At 38.7% G+C, this 19,073-nt stretch overlaps 1 protein-coding gene across 1 annotated transcript in view; it reads right to left on the minus strand.

Moving 5' to 3' along the window:
• Positions 1-9,410: 9,410 nt before the first annotated feature.
• capn5b (calpain 5b) overlaps positions 9,411-19,073 on the minus strand; it is a 46,138-nt gene continuing 36,475 nt past the window's right edge. Inside the window, exons 7-13 of the mRNA XM_037687254.1 lie at positions 17,307-17,384; positions 15,428-15,623; positions 15,219-15,341; positions 14,919-15,115; positions 12,809-12,930; positions 12,337-12,473; positions 9,411-9,593 (exon numbers count right to left, since the gene is read on the minus strand). Of these exons, the coding sequence (XP_037543182.1) occupies positions 9,411-9,593; positions 12,337-12,473; positions 12,809-12,930; positions 14,919-15,115; positions 15,219-15,341; positions 15,428-15,623; positions 17,307-17,384 (1,036 nt within the window). The remainder of the gene's footprint in view (positions 9,594-12,336; positions 12,474-12,808; positions 12,931-14,918; positions 15,116-15,218; positions 15,342-15,427; positions 15,624-17,306; positions 17,385-19,073) is intronic.

Genomic DNA, 19,073 nt, shown 5'->3' on the forward strand with positions numbered 1-19,073 from the left:
CAACTGTACTATACAGAAATGCAATCTAATTCACTTTTTCTCTTTTACAACTTTTCTGTATCTTTGGTCAGAAAATGAGAAAAATCAAGTCATGACTTAAACGTTGTTTAGAAATGTGTGTGTTTGGAAATTTACATGGTTTGTTCTAATAAGTTAGCTGCACTACAGACACATGTGACCCATCACATGGAGTTGAGGATCAAGTTAGAGTTGGTCCAACTAAACTGAGCACATTTTCAGATTCTTGGCTTTTTGAGCTACATTTGGATACTTAGAGCATCCTGACATGAGTGGTTCCAGAAATATGGATTGACTTGTCTCGTTAGTTGAGACAACCACTGAAAAATTGGTCTAAATCCGTCTGTCTGTCCATCCATCCTATACCGTTTTTCCATAGTCGGGTCGCAGAGGCAACAGTTCCAGGAGAAAAACCCTAACTTCCCTCTCCCGAGTGACAATTTCCAGCTCATTCTGGAGGACCCCGAGGAGTTTCCAGGTCAGAGAAGATACACCATCCCTCCAGTGACTTCTGGGGCTTCCTCAGGGCTACCACCAGTCTAAAAAAATGTCTGAATTCTACTTTTTCCATATTCTAATAGAATGTATCGATGACGTTTGAAAGAGTAAACCTTCAACCATATTTGGATACAAGGATATTCCATTTTTGGTACTGCTCAGAAAAGTGCTTCAAACATGCTTTGGGATTACATTTCAGACATTTCATTTAAGGTAGCCCATAGATAAAATATTTATTAATTATTCTGAGCAAAATGCAATTATAGTACATTTTGAGAATAGTTTATGTTTATGGATCTCACCGGAGGACATTGACTGATTAGTGACCTCGAGAGCATCTGTAGACGTTGTTGACCGCTCTCGTCTCTTCCTTCTTCCTGCTCTGCTCTGCAGAATGTCTACGTAAATATGTGCTTGTTTGTGCGAGGTGTTTTTTCAATATTAGGGTTTTTTCTCAGCCAAGAAAAAAGTCTGATAGGAATTTTTTTTGCCTCCAACTCCTACATGTGTCTAGTTAACCATTGTTTTTGTCTGTCCAAACAGGTCTCACTTGTAAATGAGTCTTCGAGGCTCAATGTGATTTATCTGTTTAAATAAAGGTTGAATGAATGAATTTTTTAACCATTGCAATACAACTGCCTATATCTCAAAATACCACTTTGGGATTTAATCCGTGATTCAATGTGACGGGTCCCAAAAGCAATTTATAGATTTATTATTATTTATTGATAAAACAACAACATAAAGCTGTAGCTATCATATTTAAAAGCTACTTCTTAAACAATGACGACAAATCCAGAAAATATTTTCCTCTTTTATTTCAAAGTCATGCCACAAGTTGACATTAAATACAAAAGAAAAATAATAAGTTCAGATTGGAGCTATAAAATAACCACAGTGTAACCGAGAACCAAACTCAACTAACGCAGTAAAAAAATCAAAAGTAAAGCTCGCACTGAAAGTAACACTGACAAGCACACAGTACAGAACATACAGCACGGCTCTCTGATGCCTAGCTATCAGTAAACATACCGGTCGGGAACGCAAGGTAAAGTAGATATATAAAATTAACAAGCTTATAAAATACTGATAAAAGGTACTCGTTACAAATACGGTAGCATCTCCTAGAAGAGTCACCATGCAGTAGGTATTCCATTTTCCAGATAATAAACGTTGGCAGAAAAATACAAGAAGAATCACAAGCTCATTCCTTCAGTAGACAAGACTCGACCTCAGATAGAAAAATGTCTGATTTGAGTAGGATTTCGTCAACATGATGCGATTTGTTGAGAAACTTGGCGTTTAGTCTCTGGAACTGCGATCTATTTAATAAACACGTGCAGCTGTATTCAAATCGACGTGGCTTTAAAAATCAGCGCGCAAGCAGGTTGAGACGTGACCAATTCAATCCAACACTTCAAAAACACACAGTGTGGCCGATATGCGTTTATTTTCTACTTCAGTTGTTTGTGTGAATTATCAGAGCCAACTTAATCCTTTCACTGAAAGTTTAAATCTACAAAATAATCAACCTGCAGATTCAACTTTTTGTATTGTAAAGTATATAAACATTGTCACACGTACGGACACAATCCTGGCACTTTGGACAAGTTTTATCTAGAAAATTTTGCATGTGAAAGCAGAGTTTCCCCTAGATAATATGTCATGGCAGGGAGCTCATGTCGTCCATGACTTTTGTGTGTGGGGGGAAGAGACACACACGTCTGAGCTGCGCGCTGTTTGTACCAACAGTTTCGAGCGTTGCCTCTTACTTTCTACTTTGTCTCAACTTACTTATTACTTTGCCAAAAACAGCTTTTTAGCTAGCGCGCCTGTACTGCGCACCGCTAGCGTAGCTCTACGTCAGTGCCAAGAGGGTGTGCGCAGTTCGGTTCAGTAGATGGAGCGCTCAGTTCTGTTGACGGGATGGGCGCCCCACTTGTATAATGGTAAGGGAAACACCGGGAAGTACCTCTAGAGTTTTACCATGTGTGTGTCTTACTAGCAGTTTGAAGGATCACTAAAGCAATATATATATATATATATATATATATATATATATCTTTTTACAAAATTTATAGGCTTAATCCAAAAAAGTTCAATCTGGTCCTCTGGACATTCAAAAAAAACAAAAGCAAAACAAAGCAAAAAAAAAATCTAGAAACGTTTCGTCTCTCATCCGAGAGACTTCCTCAGTCTGAGGTGCTGTTTTCAGCTCAGTCTCTTAAATAGCACCTTCTTAGAGAGGATCAACCAGTTTGCTGCTGACAACCAAAACCAGCTGATCACATGCTCAAGAAGGACCATCAGCCTAACAATGGATCATTAGCACCTGATGGCTGTTTACTACTCACAGAGGGCTGAGTGATACTAGCAATCACAGCATTGTAAGAGGGGGACAGTTGAACCCGGAGGCCTCCACCCCTGTTTAATGAAGGACAATTTCTTTTCACAAAGATGGCCTCCTTTACTCCTCTCTCAAACCATCGTTCCTCTCTGTCCAGGATGTGAACATCTTCATCCTTGAAAGAGTGACCGCTGGCCTGGAGATGAGTGAAAACTAAACAGCCACTGGCCAAAAGGATGGCCCAGCACAGAAGATCAACATCATCAGGCCAGGATTCTGCGGTCTACACTCATCTCCAGGCCAGCGGTCACTCTTTCAAGGATGAAGATGTTCACATCTTGGACAGAGAGGAACGATGGTTTGAGAGAGGAGTAAAGGAGGCCATATTTGTGAAAAGAAATCATCCGTCATTAAACAGGGGTGGAGGCCTCCGGGTTCAACTGTCCCCCTCTTACAATGCTGTGATTGCTAGTATCACTCAGCCCTCTGTGAGTAGTAAACAGCCATCAGTGTGCTAATGACCCATTGTTAGGCTGATGGTCCTTCTTGAGCATGTGATCAGCTGGTTTTGGTTGTCAGCAGCAAACTGGTTGATCCACTCTAAGAAGGTGCTATTTAAGAGACTGAGCTGAATACAGCACCTCAGACTGAGGAAGTCTCTTGGATGAGAGACGAAACGTTTCTAGATTTTGCTTTGTTTTGCTTTTGTTTTTTTTGAATGTCCAGAGGACCAGATTGAACTTTTTTGGATTTTTCTACTTGGATTATTGAGCATGCATCAGGATATAGGCTTAATATGACGAGAGTTCCTCTTGTTATGCTCCAGGATATGACATTTTGGTTAAGACACATTAGGTTGAACCAGTTAGCGCTCTCTACTGACGGCTATGGGCAGGAATTAAATGTGACAGCCTAAAAACGGTGAATTCATGATGCACTAACTGCGGAGAATCATTAAAAGAAGATCAGAGAACATTGAAAGTCTGTCTGGACTGCTGTTCTAACAATAAATGGATTAATTGGGTTTTGAAGTGATAATCCTTCTCTGTACTGGTTGAAGTTTGCCCATGATCAACATTCACAGCCTGGTACTTAGCTAACTCTAGTTACACTCCGTTTGGTCATCATTTAATACAAACAAACACAAAAAGACCAAACTGCCACATCAGACTAGTCTGTTGACCAGAGAAGACATTGTTTCTGTATCCATGTGACAACTCCCTGATGAACAGAAGCTCATATTCATGATATTTTTGAGTCCATTTCAACAAAATGTGACAGTGTGCTGATTTTCTATTTGAAAGAAAATAAACATAAATAAGTTCGTAATGGTCTTCAACTCAATTTGTGCATCATTGTGGTCTCTGAGTGATAAACTGAACAAAAGTAGTCAAATACACAGAAACATGTAGGAGATGCAGCCAACAAAACAAGGGACATGGATAATTCCTATAAATACTTTTATGACAGACAGATAATCAAGCCTGGTCATTTTACAGATTTGCTGCTTTACCAGTTATCACACAACAGCAAAAGTTAATATATAGATCATAAACAACCCCATGAGTTTACTGAAGGCTCATGGGGTTGTTAAATTGTTGCCAACGCTAGCCTTTACATAATCAGGAACCGGAGAATCGGTTTGAGTAATTTATTTCCATCTCATTCTGTAACGCCGCTACTCCTAACATTAATGTGAGCATCTCTGGTTCCACCTGCCTGAAAAAAGAAGCACCCTCAACAACAACAAAAAATAGACTTTAAAAATGAAATATTCACTCACATCAAGCCAATACCAGTTCTATCTGTTTATATCAGAGTGAAGTGGAAACAAGTTAAACTGCTCGACATTTTGTTCGATATTAGACAAAAAGACAATCGCGCCAAAAGGTTCGTTTTCTCAAAAACTTCGGTTGTTCTAATCAAATTCAGTGAAAGGAAAAAACTAAATTGGTGGCTCTAATAATTCACACAATCTGCCATGGGAGTAAAAAAGATGAATAACTCGCTTGTGTTTCTGTTTCCTATAAAGCGGTACGTAACTGCTTCTTTTTAAAGTGGATGCCCAGCTTGTAGTTCTTTAAAACACGAGGCTCACGACGAATAAGTCAAGTTGCTGAAACTTTCGTAGACATACTGTGCACAAAAATGAGAAAACGAAGCATTTTAATGCATGCAAGAGTTCAACAGAGGCCTCTTGTTGCACAGTACGTTTATCAAAGTAACAACAGGTTGGACAACACATTTTTATGATTTGAAGCTGATCTAAAAGCATTTTTGAATTTCTCCTTTTTTTTCTGCTACATGCGCCGCCATTTTTTAATCAATATAAAAACTGCCACTTTTGGGAGAAGCTCGCTTTGAATTGTGTTCTTCAAACTGCTTTGGCCGGGCCGTGCAGAAAATATGTACAGATGACTTGAGCGTTAGAGCAACTAGTAAAAAAACCATCATACTCGAGGTCCAGACACTCTTATCAAGCTTGGTTGGACTGCTAGCTGGGGGGTTTGTGTATAAATGTGTGTGCGTGTGTTTAACAGTGAAAGCCGTAACACTTTTGGCAAAGGTTCACTATAAGCAACAAATATAAAGAGTAACGACGCAGAAACAATCTCAGACATAAATTATATAAAAACACTGGAGAGCAAGACATTAGTCAAACGTTTACAAACTAAAAATCTTCCTATGTTCTTCAACCAAAAAAAGAAGAGAAACTTAAATTTGTAAGCCTATGCCTATTTTATGACTGTCTGTTGTTGTCGTTGTCATCACTGTTGTCATCACTCTTTGTTAAGAAATCAGGTCTCTCTTGTAAACGAGTCCCCGAAGTTCAATGGGATTAATCTGTCTAAATAAAGGTCGAATAAAAAAAAAAAAATCAATAATAAATGCTATAAAAGGCATTTAAATCCTCAATGACACCAATCGTTCCAATTTAAAAGTAGATTGCTCTTAAAAACTTTTTTTTTGTCCAATGATCTAAAACAGAAAACACGATCAGTACAACTTGAAGTGTTGACGAAGGAAAAGTGTTGCAAACTGGGAAGGAAGCTAAAACTTGTGCCAGATGTGTTACATATTCAAAAAAAGTCATTTTAAAAGAAAAGTTGTAGCATGAAAAACAAAAGTAAAACTTTAAACTGTTGCCCCAACCAAAACAAAACATGAAAATAAAACTTATATCAGGTTCCTCTGGTTCCTCCTCGTTCTTCTTCTGTGGCAGAATGGATTCACCCAGATATGTACAGGACATTTCTACAACCAACAATCACACGGTCACTAAAAATGCAACAAGTCATTCATTCACACAGTAAAACCAACTTGTGGCTTTTGCTTTGCTCAAAAAAAGGGAATACACTTTGTTGGAAGAGTTGAAGCACAGCAGAGAGGGACCAGGGGAAACCTGAAAGTTGCAACTGTTTAAGACAGAAAACATCAAGGCTACTAGGCTCTGATTAGTAAATATTTTGTTATGTATACTGAGCTTTGTAACAAACAACCACTGCAACAGTTCTCAACCTCCACATGGCAGACGATACCTTTGGCACAACTCGATCCTTATAAGAAACCTTTCATCCATCACTCAGGTGTCTGCAGCTGACGTTAAAGATAAACAGAATCAACCAGAAGACATTATCAATGTCCCAGAAGCAGAATAACACAGAGTTATTGAACTACAGTTTGGGCTCCAGTGCCTTGCACAAGGGCACTTGAACAGTATGTTATAACGAAGAGTGGCTTCTCTTTTTCCACTCTGATATCTAAATAAAATCCAACAATACTTTAAATCTTTAACAACTTGGCACTACAGTTTTAGACACTGATGCAGGTTTTCGTTATCGATCAGTTTATGTAGCTCTCACTTTCTGCCAAACTGGAAAAAACAGCACAAAAGAAGATGAGTAGCACCTAGATAGTAGTCAACAACTGCTGCTAATGTTCGGAGATGCTCGAAGCGTAATGAATGCATCACTGTAATACAAGACGACCGTTTCAAACCGTTTGATATGATCAGACTGAAATGAGATGCACTGTAGACATGCTGATTCCTCAAAACTAGCATTTCCAAGACATTTGAAATAGAAAGAATATACATAGTAACAATTGAACAATACAAGGCCATGAACACGTTGAAAAATAACTCATGCACGACACATTTATAGGGATGCTGTATATAAATTTGTGTGACCAATTAAATGCCATGTGTGACAGTTCAAGTAATTAAAAAAAGGCGCAGAAAGAAAGCCAGGAAAACAGATGTGATAGGTGGTCAGCGAGACTAGTCCACAAACCATCTTACATTCAAAGAAAATGTCTTAACGGTGACAAAGTACATTTTTAATTCTAACAGGAGAAAAAGAGAGGCTAATCAAATGTGTATAAAACTTGGCCTGCACTTTTGAACAAACAAAAGTAAAGCAAAGCCCACTCTGAGCTGTAAGGTTAGACTGGATAATCACACGATCGACCCAAGACGTGTCACGGTTCATAAGAGAACTTACATTTGTACCACTTGTGGTTCAATATGCAAAAACATGTAAAGTCAGAAGTTCGTCCGTGCTGTTTTCCTGCTGTGGAGGCAAATCCAAGCTCAAGGTGATGGCACAGGTTGTTTGGCAGGACATCTCCTTAGCTGAACCCCCTGTTTTTTCCTCTTTGAGGGTCTTGAAACGTCTCAAATCTAAATAAAGTGCAAGGTGTGTTTTTCCTTAAACCACTCCTCTGGTCACACCTTTCCACAACAACGATTTTCTTCCAGATTAAAAGACAAACACTCACTCAAGCAATTCCACAAAATCTCATTCAAAGCAAGGCTGAAACTAGCAACACACACACAGTCTCAGACCCACACTCATGTCTGCTCCGTGCCAACAGCAGAAGCACAGACGCTGCGTTTGTTTGGATCACGACTTGAGTTTTTCAGGTCGACCCACGAGACTCTGGTCAAAGGAAGCGTCAGGCAGTGGTGTTGCCGTGAAGAGATGATGTGGCACAGGGGGTGGTGGTTTGTAGCTAGGCTTGGGCTGGGCCAGGCCAGAGCGTTCTGAACGAGACTAACAGAACAGAAGGTCTGGCTCATCTTTGGTCCCATAAAGCACTTGATTCATGTCGAAGTGAATCTTTGCCCTCCGCAGGAAGGGGAAGGTGATCCAAACAGGAAGGGTAGCACTACTGAAAGCGCCGGCTGCTAAGCTACGACTGGGGAGGTGTGCAGCACAGGCAGAGAGTTCAGTTCTTTGTTTTCTTTTCAAGCCATGCAGTTCAGAGATCGTCCATAGCAACCGGCGGCAAGAGTTTCTGGAGAGTTTCAAACGGTACAAGTAATGGAAGACCGGAGGCGAGACTTCACACGTGAGCACAAACACAGCACAACAACAAAAATAAACGCTCCAGGTAGAGAGATAATAGCTGCTGTTGGCTTTTGTTTGTGAAGTTCACAAGAGACAGACAGTGTTGCATGCTCTCCAAAGCACCTGCAAACTGACAAAGAGATGAGGTGTCTGGGCGGGGCCGGCTGGGTGGGTAGGGGTGGGGAGTGACAGAGGAAACAGTAGGAGATGGTGGATATCAGACACAAAACAAAGTAAACAAGTAGTAATACAGACGTTAAGAAACAAAAAGGAGTCTGTGCTAACACTGAGAACAGTTGATAGTTTTTTAACGTAACTCCCCTCCCCTGCCAGTCTCACCCCTCCTCATATAAGAGACTGACTCAACCTTAAGGCAATGCATAGCCCTTGGAAAAATTGGCACATGCAAGGAGAGTGCAGAAATGTGTGCATATGTATTATCTGTGCATGTCTACCTGTATGGGTAAGCATATGAATAAAAAAAACAAGAACAAACTACTAGGGATGCACGATATTAGATTTTTGGCTGATATCCGATATAAGAATCTTCACCAGCGATATGCCGATATGTTAAAACTTATTTGGCCGATAACAGATATCAGTACAAATATTTTTTTTTCTAGACCTATTTACAGAGACTACATCGCTTTCTCTGCTGTGGAATTAAACTACTACATTATTCTGCATGGTCTTTGTCAATTTGGCTTGCTACCAAATGCAGATGCCAAAAAGGGGGCTGAAAATGATGTAACACTATATAAATATATATTTAAAAAAAACAGCGCCTTTTATATCGGTGAGTTATTTTGATGGAATGGCCGATGTACAATATTTAACTTTATCGCTAATATCGCCAATACGATACCATGCCGATAATATCGTGCATCCCTACAAACAGCTCAGAAATTGCTGGAGATACGGGCAACTAAAACAATGAAGCTGATGTACAGAACAAGTTTCTGAGGCAGACAAGAAAAAAAATGGCCATTTTTAGCAGAAATATGTTTAAGGATGAGCTATGACTCCTGTCATCTAAGTTTACAGATGCAGGAATTCAAAAACTCTATAAACTGAGACAAAATTTAAACGCAGTAGCAACAAAAAGAGGAAAACAAGCTAGCAACAAAAAAGGACACAATGGGCTTAAAATAATGGTTGACGATAATTGGATCAGTTTAATTGTATTAATGATCTCGTCAGATGTTGGTGAGCGTGGTGGAGGTGAAGAGGCGCACAGTGAGCATGCCCGGGAGGTCATTGTCCTGCCGACTGCCTTTGTCGCGGAGGTGAAGCGTGTGCTGCTCCTGCCGCTCGTTGGGCTCGCTGAACAAGACCACCTGACCCAGGAAGGTGTCCACGATCATGTTCTTGTTGTAGATCTGAGCGCCGTGCAGGGGAAACCGACAGCAAAGGTGGGAAACGGGAACGAAGAAGAGAGAAAAGATGAGGAAATGAGAACAAGAGAAAAACAGAAGGAGAAACGAGAGCAAGGACAGAAATTTAAACATGACAGAAGGTAGACGCAAAACACAGAGGATAAAAAAAGGGTTGAAGTGTGCAAGTTTTCAAGTCAAGAAGGAAGTACAGTAGTCCCTCGCTACAAAGCAGTTCGACTTCTGCGGACTCGCTCGATCGCGGTTTGTGGACGTACGGTCCAAAAAACATATATTGGACAAAACAAACTGTAAAAGACACAATTGTGGACTGTACAGCAATATCACTGTACAGAACTCATGGATGTGAAAAAGTTAATGACAAAAACATAAAAATTTGGACAGGCGCCACCATTTTGTAGTTTTCTTTCATTCAGCCTCCACCGTACTGTAATCCCCACTCATAAGGACTACATTGCCCTTAATTCAATGCTGTAGTGCCTCCAGCCGTTGGTTTATGTCAAATAGAATTTTTGCAAAGCGAAGTCGTGACTGCTGAACCGGCCTTTCAAACGTAAAATTTAATTCATGTCACATGGAAAAGTTTTTTTTTTTTTCAAGAAAATTCAACTTTACCAACGTAAGAGGCGCAATAAAGTGTAACTCATGTCAGGACATGTCTCTTTAAGAAACGGAGCATGGCGGTTACCATATATTTGGGACTATGAGGCGCATTGAGCGAAACAAAACAGATAAGTCAAACTTTATTCAACTCATTCACAATAACCACATAAACTTGTTTCGAGTTCAGTAAGCACACCCAGAATTAATACATAAGATTTACCTGATTATAATGCTCACTGTCGATTTTTGACAAAACTATAGGATTTTAAGTGCACCTTATAGTCCGAAAAATACAAAAGTAACCCGGGCGCTGATTGGATCAGTAACCGTCAGTTCTGTTTTCCAGGCTGCTGATTGGCTGTTACGGTCCGTTTACCTTCGGTGTTTTTCAACTAAACTTCAAGCGTTACTACTGCGTTGTGTTTTCTAAACATTCTGCGTGTTCAAAAATTTTTGGCAGCGAACCGAAACGCCAGAAATGCTTTTTAACCGAAATGTTTAGTAACCCGGCCGCTGATTCGATCAGTTACCGTCTGTTTACCTGCACTCTTTTTCAACTGGACGTCATCTGGACCTCTTGTGCGTTCAAGTTTCTGGCGGCGAACCGAAATGCCAGTAGAAGATGCTGGCGATTAAAGAAAAAGTGGAACGGGATGGTTTGACAAATTTCAAAAACGATTTGGATTAAAAGTGTTTCTCTGCACGGACAGGCTGCGTCCGCTGACACAGCAGGAGCGGAGGAGTTTGTTAACACGACGTGCAAAGATCTGATCACCAATGGGAGCTACAGGCCTGAACAGGTTTTTAACATGGACGAAACGAGCCTGTTCTGGAAAAGGATGTCACCTCACACTTTTATTATGAAGGACAAAGCCAAAGCCCCTGGTTTAATCTCATCTTCATCACCTTCATCATCATCACTGGACAGCCAATTCTTCATCTCCATCTCTTCTTTATCTTCTCTGGTGAGTACCCATTTAAGATTAATGTTTTTAAAAGGTTTAAGAGTTTGGAAAATCGTTAGGAACATTGCAAGAGTGTGGGAAAGGGTTTAAAAAGTGTGGGAAAGGGTTTAAAACACCTTTATATATATACGTAAATATTAAAATAAACTACTGCTTACTACTATCATCCCTACTTCACGGTTTTTCACTTATTGCAGTGGGGGATGGGGGCCTAACACCCGCGGTAAACGAGGGACTACTGGATACAATAAAAATAACTTTTTGCGGGGATGTTTGGATAAATTACTTTTTATAATGTGTGATGGAGTTCAACTCAAAGCAGTCTGCTCCTCAGATAAATAGTGTTCAATTATTATTTTTATATATGAATGTTTCTGTTCAGTGCCCTGAGATGACTTCTGTTGTGACTTGGTGCTATAGAAATAAACTGAATTGAATTGAATAAAAAAGGTTTGGTGAGAAAACCACAGATTATTTACTAAACTTTAGGTAAAAAGAGAACTGTGATGTACTGTATGTATGCAGAGATATTTTCTCTCCACACTGCACCGTGACATTACTACAGCCCTACCAAGGCTCATTCCTGCCTTTTTTCTCCATAATTTCACAGCTTTGATAAATGTAATAATAAATTACCGCTCACAAATCCCTCTGCACAAACTGCCTGATGCTCAGGCTGTGGCTGATTGGTTATGGATGGTCTACAAATATTTCTTGTTGCCTCATTCTCATGTTACATCATCTCACAGAGGGATATGATGGAAGAAAAGAGGACTGAAGGAGAAGGTGAGAAACATGATTTGAAGTGAGAGAAGTGCTAAAGAGTCTACGGTTCTGTAGAAAAACAAAACATTTGTGCAAGTGATGCTTAAACACGCTCCATCCTTCGCTGGCATGACTGTTTACTGCATGAGCTCTGCATGTTTGATTTATAGGTTCTGGTATGACTACAAAATAAAAGTGTTTTCTCACTTATTTAATCAGGATTTAAATTTAATCTGTCAATTACCCTTTTCAAAAATGCATGTGCCACTTGCTTGACCATAAAAAAGTGTTGGTGGAACCGTCTTGGTTCTGTGCAGTATTTAACAGTTGGTAGAGCGCTCCCCCATGGTGAGGTGGGGAGTGGGTGGGGGGGGGGGTGTAGGGTGGTAGCTTACTTCAATGTGGATGGCTTCCTTTGGTTTTTTGCGGTAAAACAGGCCTTTGATGTCAAAGTTTGGGCAACGCGTGTCCTTCTGAACGGGGGAACGAACCCTCTCCCCTTCACAGGTGATTATCACGTAGGGATCAACAGCTGCAAATGAGAAAAGTCACAATAAATTTATTTAAAAAAAAAACAAGCTTTACACAACCTATAACCTGCTTCTATTGAATTACTATTTTTTGTATAGCTACATAAGATTATCTTTTTTTAATGTATATTAATTGATTTTAACTTAATGCTAATTCAACATAGAAATACATGAGATAAAAATTTATCTTTTTTTTTACTCTGAATCATACAAATTAACTAAAAGCTGTAATAAAATAACTAAACTACATATTAAATTCACCAGGTGTTGCTGATGTTTTCACAGATGTTTACAGTACATGGACGTACAGCTGCTGATCAGAGTGGTATTATCTTACCTCCATTGGAGTCTTGTCCCTGCAGTCCCTCAGCATTCATGACGTGGACCTGAGTGACCAGCTGAGGGTAGCCACACATCCCCGTCCAACACGTCTGAGGAGGCTCGTCCAGAGTCAGCTCTCTGCCAACAGCAAGAACATGTTCTCAAACCGGAGGAGACGGGCAGTTTCTGCCATCCGCCAGAAATAAATCATGTTTATACTGTATGTATGTAGTTATATATCGGTGCACCTTTATATTACAATATACTGAATATTGCTGTTAAAAAGGACATGGAGGTAATGTTTGTGTTCACAAAACTGTAGCAGGATTTTCAAAGTCTTCAGTTTTCTGATCAATTAAAAAAAGTTGAGCCTAATTTGCTCCTCATGTCTGCCACAATTGCCTTAAAGCACTGAAGCTTGGCTGTTTAAATACATCCTACTCTGGGTTTTCTATCAAAGCGCTCCACGTAGAGTATGACCATATTTAGGTTTCTAAAAGGAGAATTAGATGTTATGTGCAGCATGTCACCAGGATAAATTAAAAAAATCCAATCATAGCTGGGATACTGACGCATGTGTGAGCACAGTCATCACATCAATCAAGATCAAGTTGGACTTAACATTAATTAAGTTAACATGAGTTGTTAATATTTTATTTCATTTTAAGCTTTTATTTTTTATTGTTGTACAGCACTTTGTGATTGTATCTATGATAAGTGCTATATAAATAAAGTTTACTTACTTACTTACTTACTTAATTGTTTAAAACCTAAACACATGTATGTGGAACATGTGTTAAAGTAGAGCTTGACCGATATATCAGTAGGGCCGATATAGACATTTGGGGACCTATCCGTATCTGTGATAAATGTCCCAATATGCACCGATATAATCAATTCTAATTTTCACGCCTAAAATGCTGGAACCAGCCGTAATTTATCCAGCAGAGGGCGCATGAAGACTACTGTCAAGTCATGGCTGTTCAATTTAAGTTTCACTTTCACTACAGCCGAAGCAGGGAGCAATATTGCGTCGCGTATTTTGCCGAACAGAACATGGTAGTTTTATTGTAACTGATCTGAAAAATAATTTTTTTTAAAAATAAACAATAATAACTTCTATTCAATCCTCCAACCTGCTTGTCATTAGCTATGTGCCTCTCAAGTTAGTGTTAGTAAAATAAACGTCGCTGCAGTCAGTACTAATTAGACTTTCACCATACGTGGCTGACTGTTTAAACAATGAACAGGGAAGGGCATTTCTTTGTTAAATTTATGTTTTGTAACACACTTGATAACTTTATGGTGAATGGTGGAGGACAGAAAACATGAACGTACGTTAGGAAGGTGTTTCAAGACTTGGAGTGTTAAAACAGGTTTAAAAGTAGCTGTTTGCTTAGATTTTTGGGGTGGACAAAGCTAAAACAAATTACATCCATTATATCAGTTATCAACATTAGCCTTCTCCTTCCAATATCAGAATCGGCGATAGCCAAAATTTCCATATTGGTCGGGCTCTGATTAAAAGTTTAAGATTCTAAAGTTCATATGGTCCATTAAGCACAACCAAAAAGCTTATTAAAATTCATAAAGACATCAGAGTTAGAGGGACTAAATGTTTATTTCCTCTCAGTTACTACTTCAGTGAAGCATAAAAAGCTTTTCATGTGTAACGGAGCTGCACTTTATGCGACTTCACTTGCTATAAATGCTTGTAGTTTTATTGGTTTAAATGCTGTGAAACTTCAACACTGTGAGAGATAAAATTGAAGGAGACGAACAGATCAGCACTCAGATATTTCATGCAGACAATAAAAGATTTAAATGTGCTGTAACTTGCACAAATGCAACCCATATGGCATTTTTATGCCTAAATTAGCCATAAACGACTTAAAAATTCACTTTTGAGCCAATGCAGAAATGACCATTTATATTCTACATGATTTCATGGGCTCCGTGACCCCCGTGACCTGAAAAGGAAGAAGTGGGTACAGATAATGGACGGATGATTTCTTCTTTCTCATGTACTGCCGGCTCAAAAAGCTCTGAAATGGTGCAGCTTTGCTCTTTAGGTTATTTAAAAAGCTATTTACTGTCTTTTAGCAGTGAGCTTAGCACACATTTACTTGCAGTCTGAAGGCACATCAGTGAAGACACGGAGCAGAAATTCGCCCTGCTGCCCAGGGTCAAAGGTTGTAGGGATGATGACGTAACGGCCTTCCTGCAGCTCCTTCCTGAGGAAGACGCAGCGTGAATTGATGTAGATGGAACCTGCTACTTTCTGCTGGGCTGTGTGCATACGGTACTTTCGATTCAATTCCACCTGCAGAATGAAAAGGAATTTGATTTCACAAGTTTGAAAATATGCAGCGTGCTTTTCTTGCTTTGTGATGTTTTCTTAGCGTTGTATATGTGTGTGTTTTTACCCGGTGAATATCGAAGCCTATAGCGAGATTTTCCCCTTTTCCTTCCTGAGGAGTTGCTCTTTTCTCTTTTTGTTGTAAGCAGATCAGCACCTCATCTTCCACCTTCTTCACATCAAACACATACTGGAGGAAGAAACGAAAGAAAAGAAGACAACCTTGTTAGAACTGGACACACACTGCTCATTGAAAACCAGAACATGTGGACCAACCTGAGGGTTCTGCAGGAAGGTGGTCTTGTGATTGATGCAGCCTCCTGACCGGTTGCGAAGAGGATCTTGACGGTGGATCCAGGACCCCCTCATCACCTCCTCCTCCCAAGTCTTGTGGATACTCAAGTAGGAGGTGTTGATGAGGCGGCAAAGGATGAGGTCGGTGAAGTACTGGCAGAAGTCGTCGAACGTCATCCTGCAGAAGGACAGGCAAAAACGAGGAAGACTGGAGAGAGTGGATAGTAACTGGAAGAAAAGAAGATCTTGAACAAGTGCAAAATGAAAGAAAATGGGACCAGAATCAGAACAGTTCCATTTAACAAGTTCACATGGATAAGCTGTGTTCACATGCAGTCAGATTCCATTTATAACAACAGCACCAGAATCATTGTTTTAATATTAAACATTTCTCCTAAAACTGGTTTCATGGTGAAAAGAAAAAGCTTCTTATCAGAAAAAATTTAAGGTGGCAGCTTTAGCTGCTAAATGACTGACGGAGGGTGAACTTTGTTCTGCAGACAGATGTGTGGTTACACAAATATTAAATAAATACTCAAGATTTCAACCGTTTTATTTAAGATGCGTCTTTGTTTTGTTTTCGTTGAAGAGACGGTTAGGAATCAACAGCAACATTTAAAATATACAGATCTCTCTTGTAAATGAGACAGCCTGTCTAAATAACAATAAATAAATAAAATCAATAACTTGAACTACTATTGTATGTTTTAAAGCAGGGGGGTCCAAACATTTTCATATGTGGGCCAAAACCTTGAAAATGAAAGGAGTCGTGAGCCATAAAAATGTGAAATAAATAAATAAATAAATAATAAAAAGTGTACATATTTTTACTGTTTTGTTTTTTTTTACTCAGTGTAAATACTGGAGAAAGGACAACATTTACTAATTTTGGTGGAGAAGGTGATCTAAATTATTGTAGATCCAAAACATTAAAAGCTTCAGAAACAATAACATTTTATTACTTTATTATTTTTTTAAATTTAATGTATTTGATTTTATTGATTTATTAACAAAAGATTGTATTAAACTTAATATTGCCCATTTTGGGATAAAAAAAAAAATTAATTTATGCTGTTAAACCTAAAAATTATATAAAATATGATCATCATTAAATTTGCAAAAGGTCTACATCAATTATACCATCCTTAAACTGCAGTTGTGGGCCACACAAAATCACTCTAAGGGCCACAAATGGCCCCCAGGCCGCACTTTGGACACCCCTGTTTTAAAGGGTCTGTATCAAAATATCTTAATGAATTATCTTGAATATTTTTGTTAAAGTAGGATTCAGGGATCAGGTATCTGAATACAACATTTAATGATTAGGATGCTGTGCAGATTCGTTTTACAGTTTCTATGTCAGACTTCCTGCGCAGATCATTTGCTGTGTCCATCAGGAACACACCCGATGCTTCTGGGAAACAACTGAAACGTTACCGGAATGAAAATCTTTGTATTGAATGACCACAATCAGATCGGATGGCAGAATCTGACAGTTCAAAGGCGGGTGTGATACCACAAGATTTTACTAATTCTTCTGCAATCGTCTCAATTTCACCAGCTGGATTTGTGAATTAACGCTTGTGTAGATAAATCTGGTACGTTTATATTTCAGTGAGTAGAAGTGATGTTAAGGTTTGTGTAGTCTCCCTCTAAAGTGAAACAAAACAAACAAATGGTGGTTGTAGTCTGTTAGCATAAGAAAATGTGCAGAAACATCAGCAAGAACACACACAGTGCAGTCGCTCCGCAGTGATGTAGAAGCATCAGTTTGCCTCAGGTAATCATATAAGTATAGATCAATCAGTTAATTCCATTTTAAGTAAAGCTTTAAAACCATCTGAGTGTTTGTGTTTCTCACCAGAACTCGCCGTCGTCCTGCACGGTGACGCCCAGCTTCTCTCGTTCACTCTTGCTCACCTTGTTCCACTCCTCTGAACTGCAGTGAGCAAGAACACACGAGCTCATGAAAACATTTTCCTCCAACATACTGATGTCTAATTTTACCAAGACAATGAATATACTTTATTAAATTTAAAAACATTTCCCCAGGTTTATTTTGTGTCTTGATTAAAACAATGTTTATTTCAATTAAGCAATCAATTTGATTTATAAAGATCCCTTCATAATAAAAGCAGCTCAAAGTGCTGTTCAGAATTATAAACTATAAACCCACTTTTGAACACTAAATTAAATGAAATGAGCTCTAATGTTAAAGTTTTACATTACAAAGGAAATTCAGTAACCTAAAGGATTTGATTCCTACATTATTCGATAGATGTAAAATTTACTCAAAGGTTCAAACAGTGAACAGCTCACGTTAAAAACCATTTTAGTCACAATAACTTAATTTACAACTTAATTGTGTTTCATAAATGTTGGGTCCAAAGAAACAGTAATTATATATTTAATATGAACCAACAGATTAATCAAGTCTTTATATGTCCATATTATTTACATTTCTCCAGACTTTACAAAATTCACTAAAAAGAAGGTTGCTTAAAAAAAAAAAATCAATCAATAACTGATTAATTGTTTAAATAGATAAATGCTTTTCAAGTGACAGAAATGATAAATACCCTAAACATTTAGGTTTTTATAGTTTTTCTACTTTCTTTGATAAAACTCGATAGTTAATGGCATTAATTTACAGTTTGAAACCGTAGTTGTGCCATTTTGCATCGACCCAATAATTTCTGTAAATGTAATAAAAAGTCAGATTTTAAAATAAATAAATCTGCTGCACGAGGAGATCCCTGTGAAATTTAGAATTTAATTCAAAATCTTACTTCTAACCTACAAAGCCCTCAACACCCTAGCTCCATCTACAGATCTTATTGCTCCACATTTTTTTTTAACAAAGTACGTTGCTCTCAGACTGCAGGCTTACTCGCGGTTCCCAGAGTTTCCAAAAGCAGAATGCGAGGAAGATCTTTCAGTTCTCAGGCTCCTCTCTTGTGGAACCAACTTCCAGTTTCTGTCCGTGAGGCTGACACATGGTCCAGTTTTAAAACTAGGATTAAGACTTTCCTTTTTAATAAATCCTATAGTTAGAGTTGGCTTGTTATGCTGCTATAGGCTTAGACTACTGGAGGACAAACTGACCTCATTTCCTTAAATGAATTGTTACAATTGAATGGTTTTTATTTGACATTATTTCTATCTTAACATGTGATTCTCGACCTGCCATTGTGTATCTGTTCCTCTCAAACCCAGCCGGTCGAAGCAGATGGTCCGCTTGTCCTGAGTCTGGTTCTGCTAAAAGTTTCTTCCTCATGAGGGAGCTTTTCCTTTCCACTGTCGCCTTCATGCTTGCTCAAGATGAAAGTCTGCAATGAAGTTAAATAGTCTGCTCCGCAGATAAATGGTGTTATTAACTTACTTTTATGTACATGAATGTTTCTGTTCAGCGCCCAGAGACGACTTCTGTTGTGACTTGGCGTTCTATAAATGAACTGAACTGAATTTAATCGAATCCCTTGGCAAACTGGCAGAATTAATGATGTCTTGCTGGTAAGTGACTTTACCATAATCTTAATCAATACAACAGTTAAGACCAACTAATGTATAAAAATGAACACATAAATATATTATTGTTGCATCGTAGCTATTTTGAAGAAATACTGTA

The sequence above is a fragment of the Nematolebias whitei genome, chromosome 14, assembly GCF_014905685.2.
Source record: "Nematolebias whitei isolate Nwh7 chromosome 14, NemWhi1, whole genome shotgun sequence".
Classification (NCBI taxonomy): Eukaryota; Metazoa; Chordata; class Actinopteri; order Cyprinodontiformes; family Rivulidae; genus Nematolebias; species Nematolebias whitei.